The 24,266-nt window shown below is 35.7% G+C and overlaps 4 protein-coding genes, 1 non-coding gene and 1 pseudogene across 6 annotated transcripts; 1 reads left to right on the top strand and 5 right to left on the bottom strand.

The window, feature by feature from the left end:
- Positions 1-8: 8 nt before the first annotated feature.
- On the bottom strand, positions 9-4,022 carry LOC114744754 (callose synthase 11-like; annotated as a pseudogene).
- Positions 825-904, bottom strand: LOC114744760 (small nucleolar RNA J33). The gene has a single exon (XR_003740143.1). It is a non-coding gene; the product is annotated as a small nucleolar RNA J33 (small nucleolar RNA).
- Positions 4,023-9,559: 5,537 nt separating the features above from the next.
- On the bottom strand, positions 9,560-11,595 carry LOC114744755 (pentatricopeptide repeat-containing protein At2g33760-like). The gene has a single exon (XM_028932918.1). It carries the CDS (start codon positions 11,424-11,426, stop codon positions 9,651-9,653), a length of 1,776 nt encoding a protein of 591 aa, XP_028788751.1. The 5' UTR covers positions 11,427-11,595; the 3' UTR covers positions 9,560-9,650.
- Positions 11,596-11,752: 157 nt separating this feature from the next.
- Positions 11,753-14,842, bottom strand: LOC114744756 (probable 2-carboxy-D-arabinitol-1-phosphatase). Its single transcript, XM_028932919.1, has 7 exons — positions 14,507-14,842; positions 13,868-14,025; positions 13,480-13,599; positions 13,298-13,397; positions 12,955-13,094; positions 12,795-12,874; positions 11,753-12,303 (listed from the first exon to the last, which is right to left on the bottom strand). Exons 1-7 carry the CDS (start codon positions 14,658-14,660, stop codon positions 12,174-12,176), a joined length of 882 nt encoding a protein of 293 aa, XP_028788752.1. The 5' UTR covers positions 14,661-14,842; the 3' UTR covers positions 11,753-12,173.
- Positions 14,843-15,684: 842 nt separating this feature from the next.
- On the bottom strand, positions 15,685-17,882 carry LOC114744757 (DNA ligase 1-like). The gene is made up of 8 exons (XM_028932920.1): positions 17,764-17,882; positions 17,569-17,658; positions 17,188-17,247; positions 17,023-17,062; positions 16,828-16,921; positions 16,126-16,185; positions 15,918-16,009; positions 15,685-15,773 (listed from the first exon to the last, which is right to left on the bottom strand). Exons 1-8 carry the CDS (start codon positions 17,874-17,876, stop codon positions 15,687-15,689), a joined length of 636 nt encoding a protein of 211 aa, XP_028788753.1. The 5' UTR covers positions 17,877-17,882; the 3' UTR covers positions 15,685-15,686.
- A 2,740-nt stretch (positions 17,883-20,622) lies between these two features.
- Positions 20,623-23,527, top strand: LOC114744758 (E3 ubiquitin-protein ligase RMA1H1-like). 2 transcript variants are annotated; one of them, XM_028932921.1, is made up of 2 exons: positions 20,623-20,699; positions 22,700-23,527. In XM_028932921.1, the coding sequence occupies exon 2, from the start codon at positions 22,750-22,752 to the stop codon at positions 23,476-23,478; it is 729 nt and encodes a 242-aa protein (XP_028788754.1). In that variant the 5' UTR covers positions 20,623-20,699; positions 22,700-22,749; the 3' UTR covers positions 23,479-23,527. The 2 variants fall into 2 exon arrangements, with proteins under 2 accessions (XP_028788754.1, XP_028788755.1); XM_028932922.1 differs by lacking the exon at positions 20,623-20,699 and adding an exon at positions 20,812-21,007.
- Positions 23,528-24,266: the final 739 nt, after the last annotated feature.

Genomic DNA, 24,266 nt, shown 5'->3' with positions numbered 1-24,266 from the left:
GTCACATTGCCGCCTCGAAGTGTGCAGTTGAATCCAGCAAAAATATCTTCACTAATGTTGATCATCTAGAGGCCTTGCTCACTCCACCCCGAGCCAGGAACCAGAATCTGTCAATACATCGGATGACCATAATGCATTCGCACTTTCAAAGGATTAGCCAAAACACGTTGACCCAAGGTCCAAAAACTTGTTTCTTGAGCAGACATGAACCAAGCAAGGGAGGACACAGATCCTGTGAAAAAATATTCTCTCGAACCCCCAAAATGGTCGGCCTCCTAATGCCATAGTAGGCATTAAACTCCTGCACACAGATTCCGCATTTTGAGAGCCTCTTCAAAATAATTGTCTTGATTCATATCAATGGTCTGAACTGCATCACCCCGGGTAAAGATTATGGCATGGTTCTGATTCTCTGGTTTTCCTTCTCCAACTTTTAAGGGACCTGGCAACCTAATGCGAAAGATCTCCAACCTCCTCTGTAACTGCTGATCAAACTTCACAAGAAACGAGTAATATTCAGTTTCACCTCTCCCCAAAGGCACCTCATCAACATATGCCACTCGAAGGGCCTCATTGTTTTTCATCAAATACAAAATCTTTCAGCACGATGATCTTTGCTGCCTTGTGCTGGCCATAAATTTGGCAAGCCACCACATATGTAAACTTCATCAGCGCACTCCCATATTCATGCCCCTTGAACAGTGGGGCCACACCACTATCTGCCCTCTAAGACTTCGTAGAGAGGGAGGCCCATTCCGGTTTAAGCCATCCAAACCACTGTTTTGCTTTGTTGAGCCATGTGAAACCAATATTTTGTGATTCCTCTCTAATGTCCATCTCAGAAGCTGAATCAAGAAAGGCAAGCATCTTAAGGGCCCTATAAAATACATCATCCCCCTGACTGTGCGTAATAGTGTTTGACCCCTATAAGATGCCCAAAGACGAAGATCCTTAGATTTTGTTGCCCAAATTTCATCATCCTCCTCCAAACCCTCTCTATGCATCCGCTCTAGAAAATTTTTCCATTCATCTTCATATATTTTTTGCAATAAAACAAAGTAGTGATGCCATCCTCATTCTCCCTTCGAAGCTCTTTGCCATACAAAACATCTTCATTGTAATATGGGGTTAAAAACACTAAAAGCCATCATTTTTTCAACATAGGGGGCACGGAGGCATGTTCATAAACAAAGAATTGGTAAAGAAAGCAATCCGCCTTCTTGCCTCAAGATTCAATGGTACATTTTGCATGGAGTCTTTAGAAGTAAGAATTGTGTGCAATCGTCTCAGCGCCTAGTTAATATCGCATCTCCAACATCAGGAAACTGAATAGCATTTACAAAAAGCAAGCCTTCATTAGCTGTTGAACCACGTGGAGCCAGACCTTCCTCTATCAACCGATCAGCATGCTTCTTCACCCTTGGAATCACGGACGAACAGTTCATACAAGGCTTGCAACAAAATTTACAGCTGTATCCATATCTCTATTAGGTTGCATCAGAAGCTGAACAAATTTACTCAACTTAGCATGTACCTGGAAGCGGGACATCTATACACCTCTGTTAACTTCCCTGTCTCAATGTAGTTGTCCAAGTCCCTGAATATGTTATTCACAATGAAGAACTCTTCTGTGTCACCTTTAAGAATCATAAGAAACAAGTATTTGATGCTATCATAAGCTTCAATAACAGCACAGCGACGGTACTCATTCTTGCATATCCTCAACCAAAGTGACCAATCGGACTCATTTTCCAGCTCATTTGCCTGACTGAGGGCAAGTAATAGCTCATTGCGAAGAAGGAAACACGGCCAGCGAATGACCCTTATGTTCCAATAATTTGGTGGTAGTTCTAAGAGCTCAAGCTCCCTATCACTGATGAGATCTTCCTCCCTGAAAGTTATGATAATCTCATTCCATATTAAGGCAAACCTTGTAGCATCCACTTGGCTTGATTCAATCTTTTTAAAGGGTTGGCCAACCCATATCGCAGTCTCAACGATGAATAGCATCACGAAACTTCTTTAGCAATGTTAACCGAGGACTTAGAGGCTGCTCCTCTGGTATCAGATTGAACTGCAGTGCACTGGCAAAGAACTGAAATCTAAGTCTGAGTTGTTCAATATTCCGAATTTCACCCAAATGCGAGAAAAGGCCTATTGTTGCACCAACAAGGGAAGAGAAAATTGAATACCATATCTGCAAATCCATGAAGTAGATAAGTACAACAGGTAACCATAGCAAGACAAATGCTGTCCTGTTGGTGTTACTGAAAAATTCATGCCAGTTGTAAGTTACACCCTTGAGTTTCAAAAGAGCCTTTGTTGGAGCAACTAGAGGCTTGATTTGAACAACATAACTGAAAGAGAATTTTGAAGCTAAACCAAAGTCAGAACACAGTGTACTTCACATTATCTACAAGCCCTTCTCTCACACCACGGCCCACACAAAATCGGGAATAAAACCACCATGTCCACACATACACAATCCTCCGTCTGATTCTTCAATGAAGTTCCTTAACCGTGGAACAACAAATAGTACCAATGACAACAATTCTGGGATAAGAAAAGAAAAGACAACCTTAAGAAAAGTAATAATCCTCTGATTTGCCGCATCTGACCACCTATTATCAGAATTCTTTTGCATCCAAATCCTTCCATAGAACACAGCAAACACAACAGTCCATGTAATGGCAACCATACTCTTCAGCACCATCCTCACCCCAAGCCACATGGTCTCTCTTGAAACCAAACTATATTGAGTCCCAGCATCAAGCACTGATTGAAGCAACCTCAGACCACTCCACGTGATAAACACAGTCAACAACTCTACCTGGACATGTCTTCTCTCCAATGCGTCCCATGGATATTTTGTACCCTCCCAAGCAACAATAATGGCAGCCTGCAAGAAAGGATGAGCATTACCCAAAGCCTATCAAAGCTTTTATAGACATTCCAGAAAGACCTCTGCTCTACAAACCCAGTCTTCCCTACTCGATTGCTCTTTGGAGTAGTCGCAAAGAAATTACATCCAAAGTCTAGTGGCCACCCTAATCTCTTCAAACACCTCCTACTCCAGAAATATTCATTAATGTCATCATAGTTCCTCCATGCCGAATGCGGAGCCTTTCCATTTTTACTACTATCAACCTCATCCTTAATCGTCTTGTATATGGGCATTACTACTGACTTCAGAAAGGCACAGTCACCGGATATTGAGGGCAAAAACGGACGACCCGTATCAGGGTCTGGGTATCCTCAAGAACATAATTAAGTTCCTTCGCCATAAAATGATATATGTAGCAAATACATTCAGGAGCGAAGCGAAGATTTCCAGCCTCACCCCAAATCAAAAGGTAAAGCGAAACGTACAGCAATTCACGGCGGAGATCAGTAGGGTCTCGACGTTTTGACAGCAACACGTTCGACTTTAATCCAAGGTAAGAGCACCAAGCATTGTAATTATGAAGAAGCTTCCGTTGGAAACGACGTAGCACGCCGCGGTCCAGGGTATCGACGATTGCCGGAGGGAGGCTGAAGCCGCATCTGCAAGTTAGCAAGGTGGAGAACCAAATGCTCCCTTTGGTTCCGTACGTTGTCCTTCTGGAACCCAAAGAAGTCGCCGAGCGAGGAGGTCCATGTCAGAGCTCGATGGCCTGAAAGGGGGCTTCGGAAGGTCTCCTACAGTGCGTAGAGCAGCAGCAGCAGCACGCACTTCTGGGTACCGAAGAGAAGGGTGGTCAATAAGGAAGGCATGCACAGGTATAATGTTGAAAACTGACCCCGCTGGAGGAGGAGGAGGCGGCGGCGCGTGAGCACTGCCGCGCCTGGAGAGAGGACGCTGTCTCAAATTCATGGTGAGAGAAGTGAGGATACTTATTGATTCTCATACCGTTTTGGAACCCATCTTCTTCCCCAAGTGGATTTCTTACACACTTTTAAAAACCGCCACTGGCCAAAGCCCAAGTAAAAACGATGCCGCTGAGATTAGAAGAATGAGTCTGAGGAGTGTCACAGCGAGACGTTGCTGTATTATCATTTATCACACAGAGAGTGGGGAAGGGGGAGAAGCAGACGAAAAGCTGGGGATTAAAGAAAAACTGTACCTTTTCGGAATGCACACTTTCAAAAAGAATAATTTGGCGACGAGCTAGGGATGTGTAGTACACGCTCCAATCAGGATATTTGTACGTGGGTGTTTAATTGGGACCCACTAAGGATCAGGGACAAGAGGTGGGACCCACTACTCAGCCATCATCAGCTTGTAAGATCCTGATCCTCAAAGCATCACTCGTGGCGTTGCATCTCGACTCTCGAGTGAGCCCTTCCAGAAATGAGTTTTTCTTTTTTTCAATCATACCAGAAACGTATTAACATCAGTTTATTATATTAATTAACCATATCAGATATCTCATGTCTGGAGGGAGTGACTTTAATAATAAATAGGATTAAGACGTAACACTTTAAATTTTTTATAATATAATTAGCATATTGAAATATATTTCAGAAGTATTTAACATCATAAAGTATTTTTTGTGTGATGTTAGATATATCAAAAAATACTTTTAGATAAAAAATATTTTAAAATACCAAATGTATAAAAAAACTTTAAAGTACTGGACACACTTAAAATAATACTTTAACGTGTTGAATATAGTACAAAATATTTTAAAATGCTAACTGCATCTAGAAAAATATTTCAGGATACTAGATACATCTTAATCTAATAAACAAGTTGCATTAACATTTTTTTAAAATTTAGTTGTCACTTCTAAATTTAGTTTTTTTAAACTAAAATGTGTGTCTTGAAAATATTTTCAAAATGTTTCAATTAAAAATATATATTCCTATATGAATAGAAGATATTTTATTTTTAAATTTATGAATGGTGTTTTTTTTAGTACAAGTTTGTATTTTTTTTTCAGACAACTAGATGAATGGGGTGTTTGAATTAGTTTTTTTTAAAGAGCATTTGAATTAGTTTTTTAGAAGTGATTCATAAATTTTAAAATAATTACACTGGTTGTGTCTTAATTTAGGTAAAAGCAATTTTTAAATACTTTTTGAGTTTTCAAATACCTTTTAAAATATATAAGAAAAATTTTATCTCCAGTTACATAAAAATACTTCTAAAATAAACACCACTTGTGTCTTTACATGCTTAGGCATAATTACCTTATATAATATACTATGAAATTTGTAACAAATACTATTTATAAAGTATGAATAAATTTATTTATGTTATGTTAATTTGCACATCATGTAAATTAAAAAATGAATTGAATTTATTTTCATATATACAATCTAAAATTTATAGAAAGCTATACTACGCAGCTCATGATCCCTAATGTCATGTAAAGTATGTAGGCTTATAATCCACTTGCATATTATTAAAATATAAAAAGTCTTCTTTTTTTTGCCAAACAGAATATAAAAACTCTAGAAATTGTTAAAAACATTAAACAAAATTAAAAAAAAACAATTTGACTGAAGTTGCGTTGAAATTTGAAAATTAAAGATAAGAGTCTTCAGTTTTTTGCTCGAAAAGTTGATAATCAAGAGGTTAAATTAAAAGAAGCTGCAAAGAAATTGAGTTGTCTAACTAATATCTCTCCGTTGATAAATTACAAATAATATGTTTTTTTTATATTTTATATATACCTCTGGTTTTTAAAACTCATTTGATTTTTATTTTGATCCTAAATATAAGACCCAACTCCGCTTTGTTTGTCATATTATATATTTTTTTAAGATAGTCTTCATAATAATGGTAGTACTAGTCAATACACTTGATTAGTAAGAGTATTTTAGGAAATATAATACCTAATTATTACAAATAATTAACTCAACAAATTTTTTTAATTTATTTAAATTAATCAACTAACTCTTATATTAACAATTGGAGATAGTATTAATTAAGGGATAAATAATTCAGATCGTGCTTGCGCCATTGTAAAGGGCTTGTGGGCTTTAGATATTATTTTTTTAATTTTAAATATAAAACTTATTTTATAATGTAAATTACACTATAAAATAAGTCTTATATTTAAGACTTATACTAGTTGATCCAAGCACTCTGTAGTTGATCTTATTTTTTAAATGCACATGGTACCCCGATCTATCTAAGAAATAAAATAAGGCATAAAATTACACACAAAAAATTATAAGTAAAATTGCACAAAAATGACCATGGTTAAAATTAAATTACTAAAAAAGGGGGGCATTGAATATATCTAAAAAAAATAAGATTATGAATAAAATTGTATATCCACTCTTTTCATTTTTGAAAGAATATCATTTTAGTTCATGGAATCACACATGTTATTAAGATTCAAGATCAATCAGTAAATATTGTGTTCATTCCAGAGTTTTGAGTGGAACCAAATAGGCTGTGTTTTATGTTCCCCCTTACTAAACATGAAACGACGCCGTTTTCAATTGAAAAAAAAAATAACAATTTGTTAAATTTATGATCTAGCAATTTTGTTTAGGGTTATATATTTTTATTATATCATATTTTAAGTATATTATTATTTTAGTGATGATAGGATTGATTCGGATTCAATAATAATTAGCCAATTGATCATTAAATCGTTCTGATATTGATTACTTAATGGTTGGTACATTATTATTGTCATGATTATTGTATAATCATAAAAATCAAGTTGACAAAAAAAAATCATAAAAATCAAAATCTGATGACATGGGCACATGCCCACGTGGAACACATCGGTATGTTTCGTCCAAAGCTTGACGTCTGTCCTTTGCCAATATTTTCACGAAGTCTATTGACCTTTATGGTATCCTTTGTAGTAATATTTTAATAAAATTTGACAATAATATGTATTTTAAATATTTTTACTTGGGATTTTGTAATTTAAGAAATGTGAGATCATTTTTATCTGATTAGACCCAAAAAAGAAATTAAAAAAATTAACAAAACTGACTCGTCATTTCGTGATCGCTCACTCTTCGTGTCCTAAAGATTCTGTGGCTATTTTATCTAAAAAGGACAAATAAAAGAAGACAGCTTTGTTGCGAGGGAGACAAGCGTTGCCCTTTTTTCTCTCTCTCTCTCTCTCTCTCTCTTTTCTTAAATAAAAGGTGGGAATATACCGTGCATCTTTGTTATCTGTCCTACTTTTTTAGGAAAAGGTAATTACCTACAAAATTGAATTTTAAGTCTTGCGTCTCTTTCTCTCCAATTACGTGTACTTTGAGTTACAGTTACAGCAATTTTTGGTCTTCAAAGGTGATAATGCAAAGAGAGTACATTATACAAGTCATATTTGATCTAATTGCAAGGTGCGACAGAGAATTTAAAATTATAAAACCGTTGATTATTATTTTTTGTTGAGATGCATAACCAAAGAGTCTAAACAAGGGTCACATGACTACTTATTGATTCTCAAGTTGATGAGTTTAAGTAAATTGATGATAATTAGATAGACGTGCGGGGATCTACTTCTATACTCTTTTGGTTCTTAGTGTAAATATTATTTAATTAATTTAGGTAGGTTAAAAAAAATTAATAAATTAGTTAATTTTAATAAATGTAACATATTCGTTTGCTAAAAAATGACATTATCTTCCAAAAAATCCATATGCAGCATTAGATTATATATCAATTTATAAATTGAATAAATCTGTTTGAAAAAAAATGAATATAAAAAATAAAATAAAATAATGTTTTATATTTAAGACCAAACTAGCTTTTTAAATGACTCTTGCATTTATACAACGTTTCGTTTTAATCATATATTTTGAGAACATTTTTCTTCAATGATTTGAAGTTGATCAATTTGCAAGTAAATTGTGCAATTTTTTTTCGAAATAAATTTTATTAAAATTGAACTCAAAATTAAATTATGCATAACTCAAGCAATAACGCCGGACTTATTTTTGGTTGGCCAAAAAAACAGTGGATTTCATTTGAGAGGATATATTTTTTTCCTAACCCATATTATATATTGATACACACAATTTGATTGACAAAAAAATTAAAAATATATATAAAGTGGGTCAATCCCTGAGAAGGGGGTGGGCAGGTATGCGATTCCTTGGTCAGCCCTGGCCCGCATTACACTCCGGCGTAAACCTCAAGTTCCTCTGCTTCATTATGGAGATAACCTGCTAGTCAAGGTCATCATGGAGATTTGATCGACTATTGAGAGACCGCACCACGTTCCATTTGTCAGGTGAAAATTAAAAAGACATAAATAAAAATATATTTGTTATATTTCTGAGATTAAAGGTATTAAACTTTTATATGATAAAAAATACTTGTTCAAAAAATCAAAGTAAAAGGCCAGAGTCTAATACTAAGCATCACCTTATTGGTGAGGTTGTGTATTTGACCTCTACAGATATGATTAGAGCTGAAAAACAGGTCGAGCCGTCGGACCGGCCTTTTTAGGCCCTGAAATTATGAAGGTCGGGTTTGAAATTTTTCCCCTCAAATGGGAAACAGCCTTGGAAGGCCGAGGCTTAAAAGGACCGGCCCGTTTAAGTCATTTTATTATTTTATTATTTTTTAAAATTTTTTTATGTAATTCTAATATTATTAATTTTTTACATTATTGATAATATTTCAAATATTTAGTTATTATTATCATTTTAAAATTAAATTTTACAAAATGATTTGATTTATTTAATTTTTAGACAATAATTTATCCAATTAAATTTAAAAAATGGGTTAATTTGGATTTTAATAATGATTTGATTTATATTATATGCGTTGATATTTTTAAACTATATATATTTGATAATAGAGTATTTTTATACTTATATAACTTGTGATTCTATAATTTGAATTAAAAATTCATGAGTTTCAGCAACAATGTTTCTCATATTAAAGTTAAATAATAACTAGATTGTAAAATTTAAAAGTAAAATTCTTATAAAGAAGAAAAACTTGATATTTTTGTTACGAAAGAAAAGTATACTTATAAAGAAGAGTAATTGATTATAGTGATGATAGAGTTTCAAAAGATTAAAGATAGTTTTTATTTATTGCATAATTGCACTATGTATAAAACTTTTTGATATTGTTATTTTGTTAATGAATGTTTTAAATGTTACTGGACGTTGATGAATATTTATATATGATGATATTTTGTATTTGTGACTTAATTTTATTTATATTTATGTTTTTTATTAACAATTTCATTGGTTTGTTTTCATTTTTTTGATAAAAAATGTGAGAAATATAAAAATATATTTTTTTTTCTTAAACAGGCCAAAAGCCCGCAGGCCGGCCCTGAACCCGTTAGCTTAAGGGCTAGGCCTAGCAAATTGGAGTATTTTTGAAATTTCAGCCCTGGAGGGCTGGCCCTTTTAAGCCGCCAACCTTGAAGGACCGGCCCTGGAAGGCCGGGTCAGCCCTGATTCCCACCTCTAAATATGATCGGCACCTAAATCCTTTGCACAGGTGAAGAATAACAAAACAAAAGGAAAAAAAAAAATCAAAGTGAAGGGATTGTAATAATTGCTTTACCCAGTCAAAATATTGTGAAGTTAGATCAAATAATGGGATAATAGAGAACTCATTCCCTCCATGTTGTGAAGTTAGATAAAATAATGGGATAATAGAGAACTCGTTCCCTCCATATCTATGTCCTAACCAAACAATTTCCGAGCGGGTAAGAATTCCGTCACCAATAATCCAAACAAGAACACGAGCCATCTTTGAAATGATGGAACCTAAGCTTGTCCCGAATGATGATCTCTCTACTTGTCAGATTTGAGATAAATTTGATCGCTGAATGGCAATCTTCACATATCCTAAGGTTCTTAACAATCCTCAGAGTCACGCCATGGCTTGTCTTCATCAAACCAAATGCTACTGCAAGCTTCTCACTGTGATACCTAAGTGCGTATTCCCTCTCTTCTTCTTCCAACTCATGCATTGCCGCTTCAGGAGCAGGTAGATAACCTGCTTCCTTGCACCTCAGTATCAAGTCATCCAAATACTGATAAATCTCATCCGCTTCTGGGTGGGATTTATCACCCATGCTGAACAAGTAAGATTTGTTGTTCAAATCCATGATACTGTACCCCACTTGCTTCTTCAGGCCTCTCTGGATCATCATGTTTCTGACCAATTCCACTCTGTCCATTCTACCAGCTGATGCAAACACGTTAGAAAGCAAGACATAATGTCCAGGGTTGTCTGGCTCTGCATATAAGAGGTGTTCTGCAACTTCCACTGCGAGATCAAGATTCTTGTGCATTTTGCAGGCACCAAGCATCGCTGTCCATACCGCCGGAACGAGATCTTTCTGATGTAGTTGTTTGATGAAGTGATTTGCTTGATTGAGCAACCCAGCTCGCCCAAGCATATCAACCATGCAAACATGGTGCTCCACTCCAGGGACCAGACCATAGTCTTGTTTCATGCTTGTGAATGCTCTTTGTCCTTCATGAACAAGCCCAGCGTGGGCACATGCGGATAAGACAGCAACGAAGGTGACTGTATTTGGAGGTGGCCCAGTTGTTTTCATTTGATCGAAAAGCTCCATAGCTTGACTGCCATAACCATGAGTTCCATACCCAGAAATCATGGCTGTCCACACAATAACATTTCGTTTGGGCATGTTATCAAACACTTCCCGTGCTCGTGTCACCTCACCACATCGAGAAAACATGTTGATCAGTGAGGTACCAAGAATCACATTGACTTCAATGTTGTTGCTGATGATGTAATCATGCACCCAACATCCCAAGTTGAGTGACCCCAACTGAGAGCAAGCAGCCAATACACTAGCCAAAGTTGCAGAATCAGGATTAATGTTCAATGCTTGCATCTCATGAAATAGCGCTAATGCTTCCTTCGCAAGCCCGTTTTGTTCGTACCCTGAAATCATGGAGTTCCAAGCGACAATAGTTCTCTCCGGCATTTTATCAAACACTGACCGTGCGACACCCAAATTAGTTGATTTCGCGTGCAAGGTAACCAGAGCAGCTTGTACAAACGAATCGGTCCCGTACCCGTTAACAAAAACATGGGCATGAATGGCACTGCCAACTCTCGAAGCCGAGAGATCAGCACAAGCTTTGATCACAGACGTGAAGGTGTAAGTCGAAGTCGGGATACCGGCAAGTAGCATGTAACGATAGAAGATAATAGCATCGAAGGAAAAACCGAACTTGGAGGAGGCTTTAATGAGGGAATTGAAGAGGAAGGAATCAGGATCGACAACGGCGTAGAAGAGTCGGCGAGTGTAGGCGATGGAACCGGCGGTACAAGCCAATATTATGAGCTTCGTCAAAAGTGCTCGGCTGCGGTGGCAGCCGGAGACGACGAGATGGGCATGGGCTTGTCGTAGAAGCCGCAGACGCGGGCCTGCGCGGAGTAAAGCTCGATATTCTGCGGATTGTGAAGATCCTTCTGCAATTTGGTGTTTCTCTCTTAACTGTGTAGCTTCCATGAAAAATTTGCCATGAAATACAGTGAAAACTTGAAAGACTTCAACTTTCTTTCAGCTTTTTGAGCAATATACCGTAAACGGCCCAAAAAATCCTGAAAATTTTACATTGTAAATGTTTTGAGATTAAACGAGACAAAAATGACAGGCAAACCCTTTATCACATAGTACTATCTGAGTTCTCTGCAAAAATTTTAACAATTTTTTTTTTTTGGGTTAAATTTGTGCCAGCCACCTTATCAATGGACCATGTGACTTGACTTTCTTGGAATAGAAATCCAGTTATAACCAAGAAGAAAAAAAGACGAATTCACACCCCCCCGGGCCCCAAAAAAAAACTTTAGATTGCCACCTCTAATGGATCTTAATTGAGTTTACTGATGTTTAAGAGGGGTAAAATTCTCCTCAACGCCCATTACAAATACCCCATCCTTGCAAAACCGGCAACCATAAGAATCTTTAAAATATCTTGATAAAGAAACAAGTCATGTAACGAATTCATTACACTCAGCAATGGAATTTACATTATAAAGAACACATATTGTACTTTGATTCCTCTGGTTCTGTCTAATGTGGTAGAATTGAATCCCACAAACAATCAGTCCCTCACTGCTGAAGAATTGACTTGCCTCTTTTAATTGTTGGATCCACCATCCCCAGATTTGGCGTTCTTAACGGAACATTTTGAAGATGAGATAGATAGTAGTCACATTTTGTTTCATCACCATTGAGTGAACTTGTTTAAGAATTTCAGTTAGGAGGATAGACATGATCACTGTACATATGAGCCGTCATGTTCAAAGCCTGAAGCATAGCTTCACCTCTGACGTTGAAGCTGAACTTGCATATCCCGCCATTGTTGATGTCAAGTGCGCGAAACCTGTACGTCAAGATTCAGGCTCAATGTCAAGAAACTAGCTACTTCACGGAAAGAAAGAAAGCATCTGAAAGTTGCTTCAACATGCAAAAGCCAGTGGTTTTGACATTTCAAACGGGCTACTCTAACGGTCAGAATGTATTTGGAATTCTCGCAAAACTAAATCCCCTCCTCAGGAGATAAAGGCGCATTGCTCCATATGAACCAAAATACATTTGATATTTTTAAATTCTCCTCCATTCAAACATAACCCAAAAAAGAGTACTATTTGAGCATTTACTGTGATCAACAGCAATAACAAGAAAGCTTTGACGCTGCAAGACAGGGCTAAAGCTTTCTACTACTTTTAACTAGGAGAATAATCAGTACGTAATAAGTTCAGAAGTTAGCAGTATCCTTTTAATAACAACACCAACAAAACTTGAAATCACAACCCTTAGATATTGAAAGTTTTACTCATGTAAATTTGAAATTATAACACCAAGAATACTCACCTCTCTGTGCCCAGACCCAAGGCAGTGCAAGTCAATGCCCTCAATATAGATTTGTGAGTCACAACAAGGAAGCTTTCTCCCTGATGAATGAGACACAAACTTAGATGTTGCCTCAAAAACTTTTACTTGCAAAAGTAAATGACAAGGAGAAGATCTTTACAGGCGTCAGTAAGATTTTCTTCCAAGCCCTTCTTGCATCTATCCAGAGATCTCTTAGAGGATATCTACCATTTATGAAAAAATTCGCCGGATCTTCTCTCCAGGTTGTATAGTCTTCTGGATATATTTTCTTAGCATCCGCTGCCTCCAAACCAGGAACACACTGTGTCAGTGTACGCTTAAGTTATAGGAAAGAATATAGGTTGGATCCAGAAGTGACATACAAATTATATTTTAACAGCATTTTAAGAGAGTACGCTCAATTTCACCAAGAATCGATTGTTGCCATAAAATTAATAGAAAGTAAAGTGGCTGAACTTTTCAGTTGAACAGAGAAATCTTACCATTTGTCATGCCTTCGAGATGATATAAACACAATTCCTTGAGTGAATCAAAGAAAACAAGTGGTTTATCCCTCCCTTGCCACATGATCTCAGCAGTTTGCTATATCAAAATGCCAAACATTTTAAGTAAAATGAAAATCCATATTGGCAACCTCTAGAGCTAAGTTTCCCAGATCCCCAACCTTGGCACGAGATATTGGACTTGAAAAGCACTGATCAAAATATATATTTTCCAAGGCTTTCCTGCACCTTTCTGCTTGCTTCTCTCCAGTTTCTGTTAGTATTGATAAGTCTGAACTTCCCTGTGCATATATCAGCAATTTAATGATTATATATGTAGGATGCAACGGAAGGATGGAGTCTGGTGTGAAAATCTAAATAACTCAGTTACTAGATACTTGAATTCACAAAAGTGGTATTATAAGTATTGAACAGTTGAAGTGATTAAAAAAACATTCAACAAAAGACATGAAGGAGGTAGAACTATTTAATTACTATATTATCATTCACAGCCTCTCTTGATGCTAGAAGGCAGAAGAGAGAAGATAATTTAAAAGATAAATCGCAAACCTGAATCCTGCTTGCCGAATTCCAAGTGCTCAGACCATGCCTTATTAGAATTACCGTCTTCGATGAAGAGATTGACTCATTAGTTAGTGACGTTGTTGCTTGCGTGAAATCGTATGCGCCACCGGTCAGAGGAAAACCATCAACAGTTGCAAGTTTCTCTGCATAAAAACCCCACAGAAACGAAATTTAACTCAATTAATAGAAGAATTAAAATAAAAATGCCCATGTTTTCCCCTGCCTCCATATAAATTTATGAATTTAGCCCCACATAAAGACTTGTGAAACAAATCAAACATTTAACTTCTGACACATTTCAAAACTATTCATCTTAAAAAAGCTAACAAAAAGACATAACAATGCCAGCCTCAAATGTGAGCAGAAACGGGCAACGAGACATGACAAAAGCAGTCCTCTTTAATCTTCACAACTATTATGGTCACGCAATTAACCTACATGATAAAATTATCCCAACAAGAATACAACAGTTCAGAACTGAACCCCTAATCTTTTACAGCAATTTCAATTTCAACAAGTAAACTTGCCAATCATTAATAACCTCCCTTCCACCGGCTCATATAGACACACATCATCATTACATCAACAAATTCTGCGTGCAATGATCAAGACTCATAATCTCACCTGAGGTAGCCTCTGAACTAGAAGTCGAGCAGTGGATGAATAAAGCTGCAGATGAACGAGAAGAAAGCTGAAGGGTAGGCCGTGGCGTGGAATAAGAATGGGGAATTAAAGCCGAGCAGGAAGGGGCGGTGAAGACAGCCCCTACGCAGGTCATTTTCTCTCTCTAGTAACTCAGAGGCTCGCCGTTCCGATTTGACAATCAAATGAAATTCATGCTACAGATAGCAGCAGAAGCAAAAGCGGAAGGAAAGGAAGATGAGGATTGCGGATGACGCGAAACAAGGCGAGGAAATGTTCGTAAACTTGAGGACTCCCTTCTCCTTTGTGTGTATACGGTGTATATCTTTACAGATAATGTTGGGTCCCACCGTCATGTATATATGAGGATATGCTTCAGAACCATGGATGGGAGATTCCAAATTCCCAGGTGAACTGAGTTATCGATATATTGTTACTTTCAGGGGGGAAAATAATTTGTTCACGCAAATTGTAGTTCATAGGAGTAATACTTCGTTCATTTTCCCCCCACCTTGGGGCATCTTAAAGCGACGAAAAAAGACACCAGTCTCACTTTTAAACCTTTGAGCTAGAACCTATGCGCCTATGGGGTTATTTGGTTACTGGAAATGCTATGAACGCGGGAATGGAGATCCAATTAATTACTTTCACGCATGCTGTTTTGTAAGTAATTGGTGACCATCAGTGACCAAACTCGCCTGAGTGATATTGAAGGACTAGTTACAATATATCGAATTCTTTTTTTTTTGGCCAAACAATATATCGAAGTCTTAGGATCACTTTTTTTAATAAAACAAATAGGCAAAAAATATTTCAAAAATTTTAATCATGCAATATTAAACTGCAGAACTATGAATATGAACCCATATGCAAAAACATATCATTAAAAAACCAGTAACATATATATATATGAAGTTTGTATCAAGTTCTCTATTCGTAAAGACTAAAAACGAAAGAGTGGCTGGCACATGAAATAACCAGACGCAGTTGGAAAAGATCTCTGAATAAGCACACATAAGATATTGAATTTCCGTTACTGAGTGCTATAACTTCAAAATCTAGTCGCGAATGGAAGGTGTTTAACAAAGAAAAATGATTCGATATAAAGTCCATCTTTAATTACATATCCAAGCGAAACGAACAGAGTCATGGGCTGGCAGTTTCAATCATCAGGCGGAAAATCCTCATCTGAGGCACTATCCAAAAACGAACCCAGAGTTTTCCTCAAAATGCTGAAAGTTTTGTCATCCTGCGTGGTCAAAATGAATTGTTTAAATGTTTCTGCCCAGAAAGGTGAGCTTTGTGCTGTGCGGGTATAAACTAAATAACAAAGGTAGGAGCGAAAGCAGTTGCGAATCCAAGAACTCAATGCTAATTATGAGCATATATATACCTGTTTCTTCTTTTTTAAGGACTCCTCCAGTTTGGCAATTTTATCATTACAGGCCTTTTCTTGTTGAGATATCATATTTCTTTCCTTCTTTCCTGAAATGGTGATAAATGTCCATAAAGAAAGCATTTAGAGAAGATATTCCGTAAAGCAATGGCCTCAAATTCCTATCATTTTTCACCAGAAAGATGAAATGAGTCTTAAGGCTTACTCAGTTGTTCGTATCTCAAGAACAGCTTTTCCTTCTCTTCCTCAAATTTAGAGAATATATCTAGCAAACAGAGACCGCAGTTAATGCATCAAGCAAAGAGTACTAAATGGTCGCTTAAAACATGTCCAAATTTATTCTGAGAGAGTTAATGGGATAATGATTGATCGTGTATATGAAATCTGCATGCAATTGAATTTTTGCAAGATAAAATGATTTGATTTTAAAGATCGGCTCCCTTGCATTCTGAAAATGATGCTTGTACGAGTATTAAGTGGTAAATAAATTGAATTTTTGCAAGATAAATTACTTGATTATACTGCTTGTCCATCATTGATCCATTTTTTTCCGGGTATATAGAAGATACCAAAAGAGATCCGACGATAAACAGCACTCCAAATAGGCAATACAAGACATGTCATTACTTCTTTTCCAATTCAACCCCGTTGTTAATACGTAAAAGTAGATCCAAGAATAAACTTTACAGAAGCCCGTTGGCTGATGGGTTGCACTGAATACATGACACAATAAGCATAATTTTTTTTTAATCAAGAGCTCCAGTGTTTTGATTGTCTGAAACGGTTCCGTGAGGTATCTCACCTTTATTTATTATCCATCTTCATTTGAATCTTATAAATGTAATTGCAAAAGGAGCACTGCACTTCATAGGGTCAGAGCTGTTGATGATAACAGCGGTGTAAGTACCTTTCAAGGCCTGTAGATGGGCAGCCTTCTCCTTGGAAAATTTCTCGTATAGTGATTGGAACTTCACAGTTTCATTCTTCAAGGAATTCTCACACTGCAAGACAACAAACACAAACAAATTGAATTCCAAGTAACATGTAATTCCTTTCTTATGACTTGAAGCAATCGTATTGGCTGTTAACTATTGTCACATACGTCTTTGGAACTCTTTGAAAGTGCCTTAGCAAAACTTTGTCTGACAGTGTAAAGAAGAGGGGGGAAAAAATCCTTGGTTAGCCCGATGAAACAGAACTCAATATGGTTAAAACGAGATATAGGAAGTATAACACTGAATTTGGAATAAGATGGCCTCAAGTTTACCTATCCTTCTCAAATTTGGACTTCAGTTCCTCAATCATAGACTTGATTTCAGCTGCCACGCTGTCACAAACAGAAAGCACTACTCACAAAGCCTTAGCAGCGAAGCTCTCATAACTCAATCTCACGGCATCGTAAGTATAGAATTTTAAGTCTGTAAGAAGCACATTTCTCGAATTCGAAATAATAAGTTAAAACAGACTTCAGTAACCGTTCGAATGCCAGATAATTATGCAACTTCACTGAAACAGCTTGCATTGATTTCTCACTATACAAGACCAAAAGCCAGATCGCACAAAAATGCACAAACCTTCCAAACACTAAATACTTATTAGAGTTCACAACAGAACAATCTTCAATTATGATCACATGGCATCGTAGTACCTGCTTATTGTCTCTTCGTTCTTCTTCTGATCGTCCATCTGAGCCCTCTCTCTTATGTGTTGCAGCGCAGTCATGATTCCTTTGAGATCACTGCAAATTCATCGCCATGATTCGAATTTCTTAAGATATTTCAGAATAGTACTCCAACAAAAAAAAAAATCAAAGACGAAGGGAAACTGTTATCGGAAGACGAACTCGGAGAGATCAAAATCGAAGTCGAAATTCTCTCCGACGTGTTTTTTCTTGTCCGAGATGGCGAGATCAGGCTCGGATGCTCGTTTCCTGGTTCCGATTTTTGTTGTAGACATTGCAGATGAATCGAAGCTCAGTGAAGCGTAGCTTCTTCGTTATTAGTGAGAGATTCAATATGTTTACAATTCTTGTGAATTGCAAGAAATTTAGCGCGCTCAGGCGTTGGGTTTCTGAAACTTTTGCGAGATTTAAAAAACCATTTTTTTAGTTAAATTGTGGAGGGAAATACAGTTTTTTTCTTTTTTTAATTTACATTTGTCAAAATATTTAGTTAAATATTGCTTTGCTTAATTATATAATTATCCGGTCTTACATATAAAACAGATCTTATAATGTATTTATTTAAACTTGTAGAAAGAAAAATAGATAGTTGGCCCAAAAAAAGAAGAAAGTAGATAATTAGATTATGAGGATAGATTGATAATTTTAAAATTCTCACCCTAAATTTTAACTAATAAAAATTATATTAAAATTAAGATTAGATTATAGATTTTGAAAATGAAGACGTCAATCTGTCGGGCTTTTTTTTGCTGGGGTTTAAATCTTGATAAATCATATTATAAAGAACTAGTTAATTTTAATTAATTACATTATAAAGGATTAGTCAATCTTAATTAATCACATTATGAAAGACTAGTCATTTTCGTCGGATTCAATCTAATTTGTTATTAAACACAACACGTCTTTCAAAATTTATGATATCTGGTAAGTACGTGTAACTTGTTGTTTAGAAAAAAATTATTTGCATGAGCATCTAAGTAATCATTTTACAGTATTGCATTGTTGTATGGGACCTAAATATTTAATGATTAATTATATGTGTCACTTTCTTTCAAGAAGTGAGATGACATATATTCTCATGATTTTTTTCATTAATTAAAAAAAATCTAGATTGCTATTGTCTGATTATTTAATGTGAAAGTTAAAATTCAGTGAACACTAACGATGTATGTATTATTTAATCACATTTATAACATGCATGAGATTGAAATGGGAAGAATATAATTGAATTTCTAATTACATTGCAGGTTGCAGGACAATGATTGAAAAACTTTTGAGAAGAATAAAAAAAATTATCATCAGTCCGGAGAATCAGGTTAGCACAACGGCGTTATCAATATGGACAAAGCGTGAACTTAAATCTTAATTAAGTAAACTTAATTATACAGTTATATGTATATAGTAGAGTGTGTGTGTGTGTGTGTGTTGTGAGCATATAATAAAACGAGCTTGGAAAATCACTTGACAATGTGTGCAAATTTGAATTGATATGATTTTGTGTTAACATAGGCAGTTAGTCGCGGACTAAACACCGAATTAACAAAACCTAAAGATTCTATTAATATTGACGTTGATAAGGATTCTATTACTATTGTTAGTATAAATTTAATTTCTCAACTTTAAAAAATATATTTTTATTCATTTAATTTTAAAACTGTTAACAAAAAATGACTAAATATCGATAAAACACTTTTAAAAACTAATATATTAAATTTAATTTTTAAAATAATTATTATTGTTATAAAAAATTGACTAATAATTTTAGAGCTAAAAACTAAAAATATACTAATTAAAATTAAGAGATCAAATTAAAACTTTATATTGCCTCCAGTCCTAATTATAAGAGCCAGTTGACTAATTTGATGAGATTAAGAAAGTAAGTTGAGTTAGTTATTTGTCTTAAATAGGTGTTGTCTTTCCTAAAATATCCTTGCTAATCAAATGTATTGACTAGAACTATCATTGTTAGAAGGGTTACTTTGAAAAAATATACTCCTCCGGTCCTTAATATAGGACCCAATTTTTGAGTTGGTTTTGGTCCTAAATGTAAGACCCATTTTTCATATTTATCAATTTTCTCTAAATTACCCCTATGGATACTCCCTCAACCATAATCAAATAGAAGAGGGAGAGGGGGTATTAAGAAAGATGATCATGGTGTTTTAGGAAAAATGTATCACTTTTCTTATAATTAACTAACTTACATAACTTTTTCAATCTAATCAAATTAGTTAAATGAGTCTTATATTAAGGACCGGAGGAGTATATAAATATGAGAGACAAAGTGGATTTGGGTCTTATATTTAGGACCAAAATAAAAGTCAAACATGATCTTATATTAAGGACCGGAGGTAGTATAATACTATTTTTTATCCTAATTATAAGATATTGTTTATACTTATTTTTCCTGCATGGTAAAGATATAAAAAAACTGAAGAAAAATTTTTTTGAATCAAGAAAAATATTGGAAAAATATAAATTACAAGAAAAATAAGAGAAATAGAGGAAAAAAACCGAAACACCGTCAAAGAAAATAAAAGATTTTTTGTAATGATTACTATAATGGTATAGACTTTTTGGGTAAAACTTTAAAGAATATTTAGATATAGCCATACACACATATATAAAGTTTTGATAATTATTTAATAATAATTAATGTACATTGATGACGTATGGGAAACAATTCCGCTTAGAAAAGTTTTAAAAATATTTAACGATGTCGATGGACACGCAAGAATTGCTCAGCAAATGAGTTGTTTACTACAATTACCTAGACATCGTACGATGAACGCCGAAACAGAAGCTGGTTCGTGCATGTGATCGCAGTGCCACGTCACAATGAGGTGGGTCCTCAATTTCCTGTGAGGAGTGAAGTCTATGTGCATATCGAGGGAAGTTGATTTTCCTTCCCTATATAAACCCCAACGAAAGACGCGCTCCTCCATTCCTGTCCCAAACCCCACCTTCACTCCTCCCAAGCATCTCTCTCCTTTATCCGTCTTTATCCAATTCGCCATCACAGCTTCTTCGAAGAAGTTTCTCTGGCTTCGGACGGAAGGAACTTAAAAGCAAAATTTCTCCTTTTTTTTGCTTTCTGGGTATGTTTATTTCTTCACATTTTTTTAATTGTTGTCTCCGATTTGTTCTGTTAGACTCTGGAAATGAAAGCCGGTTCAATGCTCTGGGTTTGTTTTTTCTCCTGTGATTGTTCTCATTTGATTTTGATTGAATGTCCTAGCTTGCTCGATCTTGTGCTTTTGCTTTCTTTTGATCTTTGGCAACATTCAGGTTTGCTGGGCTCATAAATATCAATCAATTGAGAATTGACCATTCTGTGTTCTGAATTAGATGGCATTTTCGTTTGGTCGGGGAGGTCCTGATAGGATGGTTGATCTATCTGGCATCCGTAATGATTCTTTAGTTATGTCATTGTTTACTTGTTATCTAATGTTTTGGTAATTGCATGAAATTTCTTATAGGACACGATGAATGTTCTTGTTTACCTGTCTGCTATAAGTATGTCCAATGCTGTAGAATTGGCTAGAGCACTATATGTCTGCCAATAGCCCTAAGATCCTGAGAGCTCTTTAGCTAATTGAAGATATGGGCATCTTTCTTTTACTCTTGGCAGGCGTTTGACAATTAGGTTGTCTACTTAAAATCTAAAAGGCAGTGATACAACGCACCTATTGGGGAAAACACCATAGATATGTAGGAGAACAAAAAAAAAAAGTTGAGTCTATTAGATATATATGCAACACATCAACTCATTAAAACGTAGAACTTGCAATGAGACGAATGAAGCAACAGTTTTTTATGAGCAGCGACTGTGGATTAATGAATAGGAGCAAAAAGACAAATGCTGAAGCTTCTAAGCAAATGAATGATTTAGCAAGCTTCGTTCACGGACAAAAATGAACAGAGGCTCGGTGATTTGGAAGTAAGCTTCACTAATTGGCATATACCAAAATAAAGACAAAGACGACGCAAAAGAAAGATCCAAGCTTTGCTTAACTCACTCACAGACAAAGACAATAAAGAGAAACAGCTCTGAAGGGGAAAAAGAACTCACAGGAGAAGTATAGGGGCTTCATCTGAAGAAAATGAACAAAACGAAGCAAAATGATGCGATTTTAGTATATTGTATTTTGGCATGTTCTGAAACTCACCCAGCAATGCAATGAAATTTAGGGATTGCATTGTACATCAAGACTGACTCTGATAGTCTGATTTTCTTCTTTGTTTCTTATGGAATTGCTTGTTAGCGTCTTATCGCTTGAATGAATTGGACTCTCTTCATTTGTTCACAACTTGTTACAATTCTTGATAGTCAAACATTTGGAAAAGGCGTTCCTTTGATTATGTCTGTAAGAATCTTAAATTTAGGTTTATTTCTCAGAATTAGTAGGCCCTTTCGCTTTTAATGTCATAGTATAAGATGTTTTAGGTGACCCATGTTCTAGCAGTTGCCTGTCGATATTGATCTAAGATCAGGACTCTTGTTTTGCATCCTTTTAGACACGTGGTTCTTGTTTTGCATCCGTGCCTACATGGTAGGTATCATTAATTTCAGATATGTTTCACGACTGTCTCTTAACTCTGCCCATAGAGCAGATGATGACTTAATATGGGCTAGCATTTTGCCTTAGATTCATAAATATTCTACTTGGTTTCATCAGTGGTACTAAATGGCAATTGGAAAATATAGTTTTGTTGAAAACTAGGTGGGCCAATGTGCATGGCATGAAACTTGAGGAGTGAGTTGCATTGTTCATGATTTATAATAGTACAGTTTGCTATAGCTTCTATATTCTCTATTGATAGCTTCACTATGGTGACACTGGACTGGTGAAATCTGAATTAAGAGTGGGTTTAATAAGGAGAAATAATTGATGAAGGTATTTGTGCAGTTTAGAATCAATCTAATCATCTTCAGCTTGCATTTTATTACTTATAATCGAAATTTCTACCTTCATGTTGTGTACTGATGGTTCTTTATTCCATTCAACTGTAAATATGAACACTGCCCTTGCCTTAAACTAAATTCAATCACATGTAATTAACTTATTGATCTGAATTAATCTATTCTCCATTCCAGGGTTAAAGGAGCACTGTTGGAAAAAGGTGTGAGAATTGTGTCCATGATTCATGGCCTTTGAACACTGCATTTCCCAGGAATGGAAAAGCATTCCAAGTTCCATGATGACAGAGACTGGAAACTACAACGGATGTTTTAATTGCAACATCTGCTTTGACTTTGCTCTTGAACCTGTGGTCACCCTCTGTGGCCACCTCTATTGCTGGCCTTGCATCTACAAGTGGCTTCATGTCCAAAGTGCTTCTATGGCATCTGATGAACACCCACAATGCCCAGTTTGCAGGGCTGATATATGCCCCACCACCTTGGTCCCCCTGTATGGCCGGGGTGAAACCCCGGTTCCTTCCGAGCACGACACAAAGGCATCATGTCACGATATTTTTATACCACCAAGACCGCGAGCATTTGGCGCTCAAGCTCTGATGTCAGCATCATCATCTCAACGTGGTCATCATCAGCATCTTCCTTATCATTATCCTCATCAAAGTCACCAACATTTCAGTTCTCCTCGGTACCAAAGGGAAGGGGATGCCTCATCACAAGTGTTCAATCTCAGTACCACTCTTACACCTCAAGGATTTTACCACCCTGTGGCTGAGATGGTTTATGCCAGAGTGTTTGGCAACCCGGAAAATTTATACGCTTACCCGGATGCTTATCAGCAGATGGGCAGTAACAGCCCGAGACTGAGAAGGCAGGTGATGCAAGCAGATAAGTCATTGAACAGAATCTCAATCTTCCTCTTCTGCTGTTTTGTTCTCTGTCTCATCGTCTTTTGAGCACCCTGGTTGAGATTATTTTGGAGTTTCTAATGTATATTTTGTAAAGATATATTTCTAGCTGTGATAAACATCGTAAATGTACTATCCATGATATAGGTATTTATGCTATCATTTGTTTGATGCATCAGTAATATATAAGTTGATACTATGCAGTATTATTATGGGCTTATCGTTGATACTTTGCTGATATTATTCTTATCAAATATACTTTCACATCAGCAAGAATGTTGAAGCACAGGTATTGGATAGCGCAACATATAACTGCTGGCATGAGAAATAATGGTGTGGCGGATGAAATTGATAAACGTGTTGATTTTTTTTTTTTAAAAAAAGGTTAATAGCATTTTCAGTCCTTAGAGTTTGATCTCATTTTGATTTTGATTTTTAAAATTTAACCTCATTTTGGTCTGCTTAAATATTTTTTTAATCTTTGGAACAGTATTTTAAAAACAAGGCTTGAAGGATAAAAACCATTTCAAATTTCAGAGACTAAATATAGTATTGATTTATTAAAAAAAAAAACTATGAAAGCAGATAAAAAGAGAAAAAAATTATTTGCATTTTAGTAAACATAAGAGGAAGAGGGTATTAATCCATAAATCTTTAAATGGGCTTTGTTTTTTTATACGATACAATTTGAATTTCTCTAATCATTTAATTTTTTTGTCATTTTTATCCCTAATTAATTATATCTCTTTCTCATATCTTTTTTTCACTTGTTCTCTCTTTTTTTTTTTTTCACTCATTGTCTCTTCCATTTACCCTCTTCATAAATAAAGGTGTTT

This window comes from Neltuma alba, unplaced genomic scaffold (genome assembly GCF_004799145.2).
Source record: "Neltuma alba isolate B1F8T4 unplaced genomic scaffold, ASM479914v2 tig00004437_pilon, whole genome shotgun sequence".
NCBI lineage: Eukaryota > Viridiplantae > Streptophyta > Magnoliopsida > Fabales > Fabaceae > Neltuma > Neltuma alba.
The sequence above is the reverse complement of the archived record's forward strand: the minus strand, read 5'-3'. Positions and strand labels throughout refer to the sequence as shown.

Coding starts and splice junctions, on each gene's coding strand:
- LOC114744755 (XM_028932918.1), bottom strand. CDS start 11,426: ATGGAAGCTACACAGTTAAGAGAGAAACACCAAATTGCAGAAGGATCT.
- LOC114744756 (XM_028932919.1), bottom strand. CDS start 14,660: ATGACCTGCGTAGGGGCTGTCTTCACCGCCCCTTCCTGCTCGGCTTTA. Junction 13,095..13,297: donor TCTCGAAGGCATGACAAATG/GTAAGATTTCTC, acceptor GTTTGGAGGCAG/CGGATGCTAAGAAAATATAT. Junction 12,304..12,794: donor TTGGGTCTGGGCACAGAGAG/GTGAGTATTCTT, acceptor CTTGACGTACAG/GTTTCGCGCACTTGACATCA.
- LOC114744757 (XM_028932920.1), bottom strand. CDS start 17,876: ATGTCTACAACAAAAATCGGAACCAGGAAACGAGCATCCGAGCCTGAT. Junction 16,922..17,022: donor TTTCAAAGAGTTCCAAAGAC/GTATGTGACAAT, acceptor GTTGTCTTGCAG/TGTGAGAATTCCTTGAAGAA. Junction 15,774..15,917: donor CCTTAAAAAAGAAGAAACAG/GTATATATATGC, acceptor TTGACCACGCAG/GATGACAAAACTTTCAGCAT.
- LOC114744758 (XM_028932921.1), top strand. CDS start 22,750: ATGGCCTTTGAACACTGCATTTCCCAGGAATGGAAAAGCATTCCAAGT.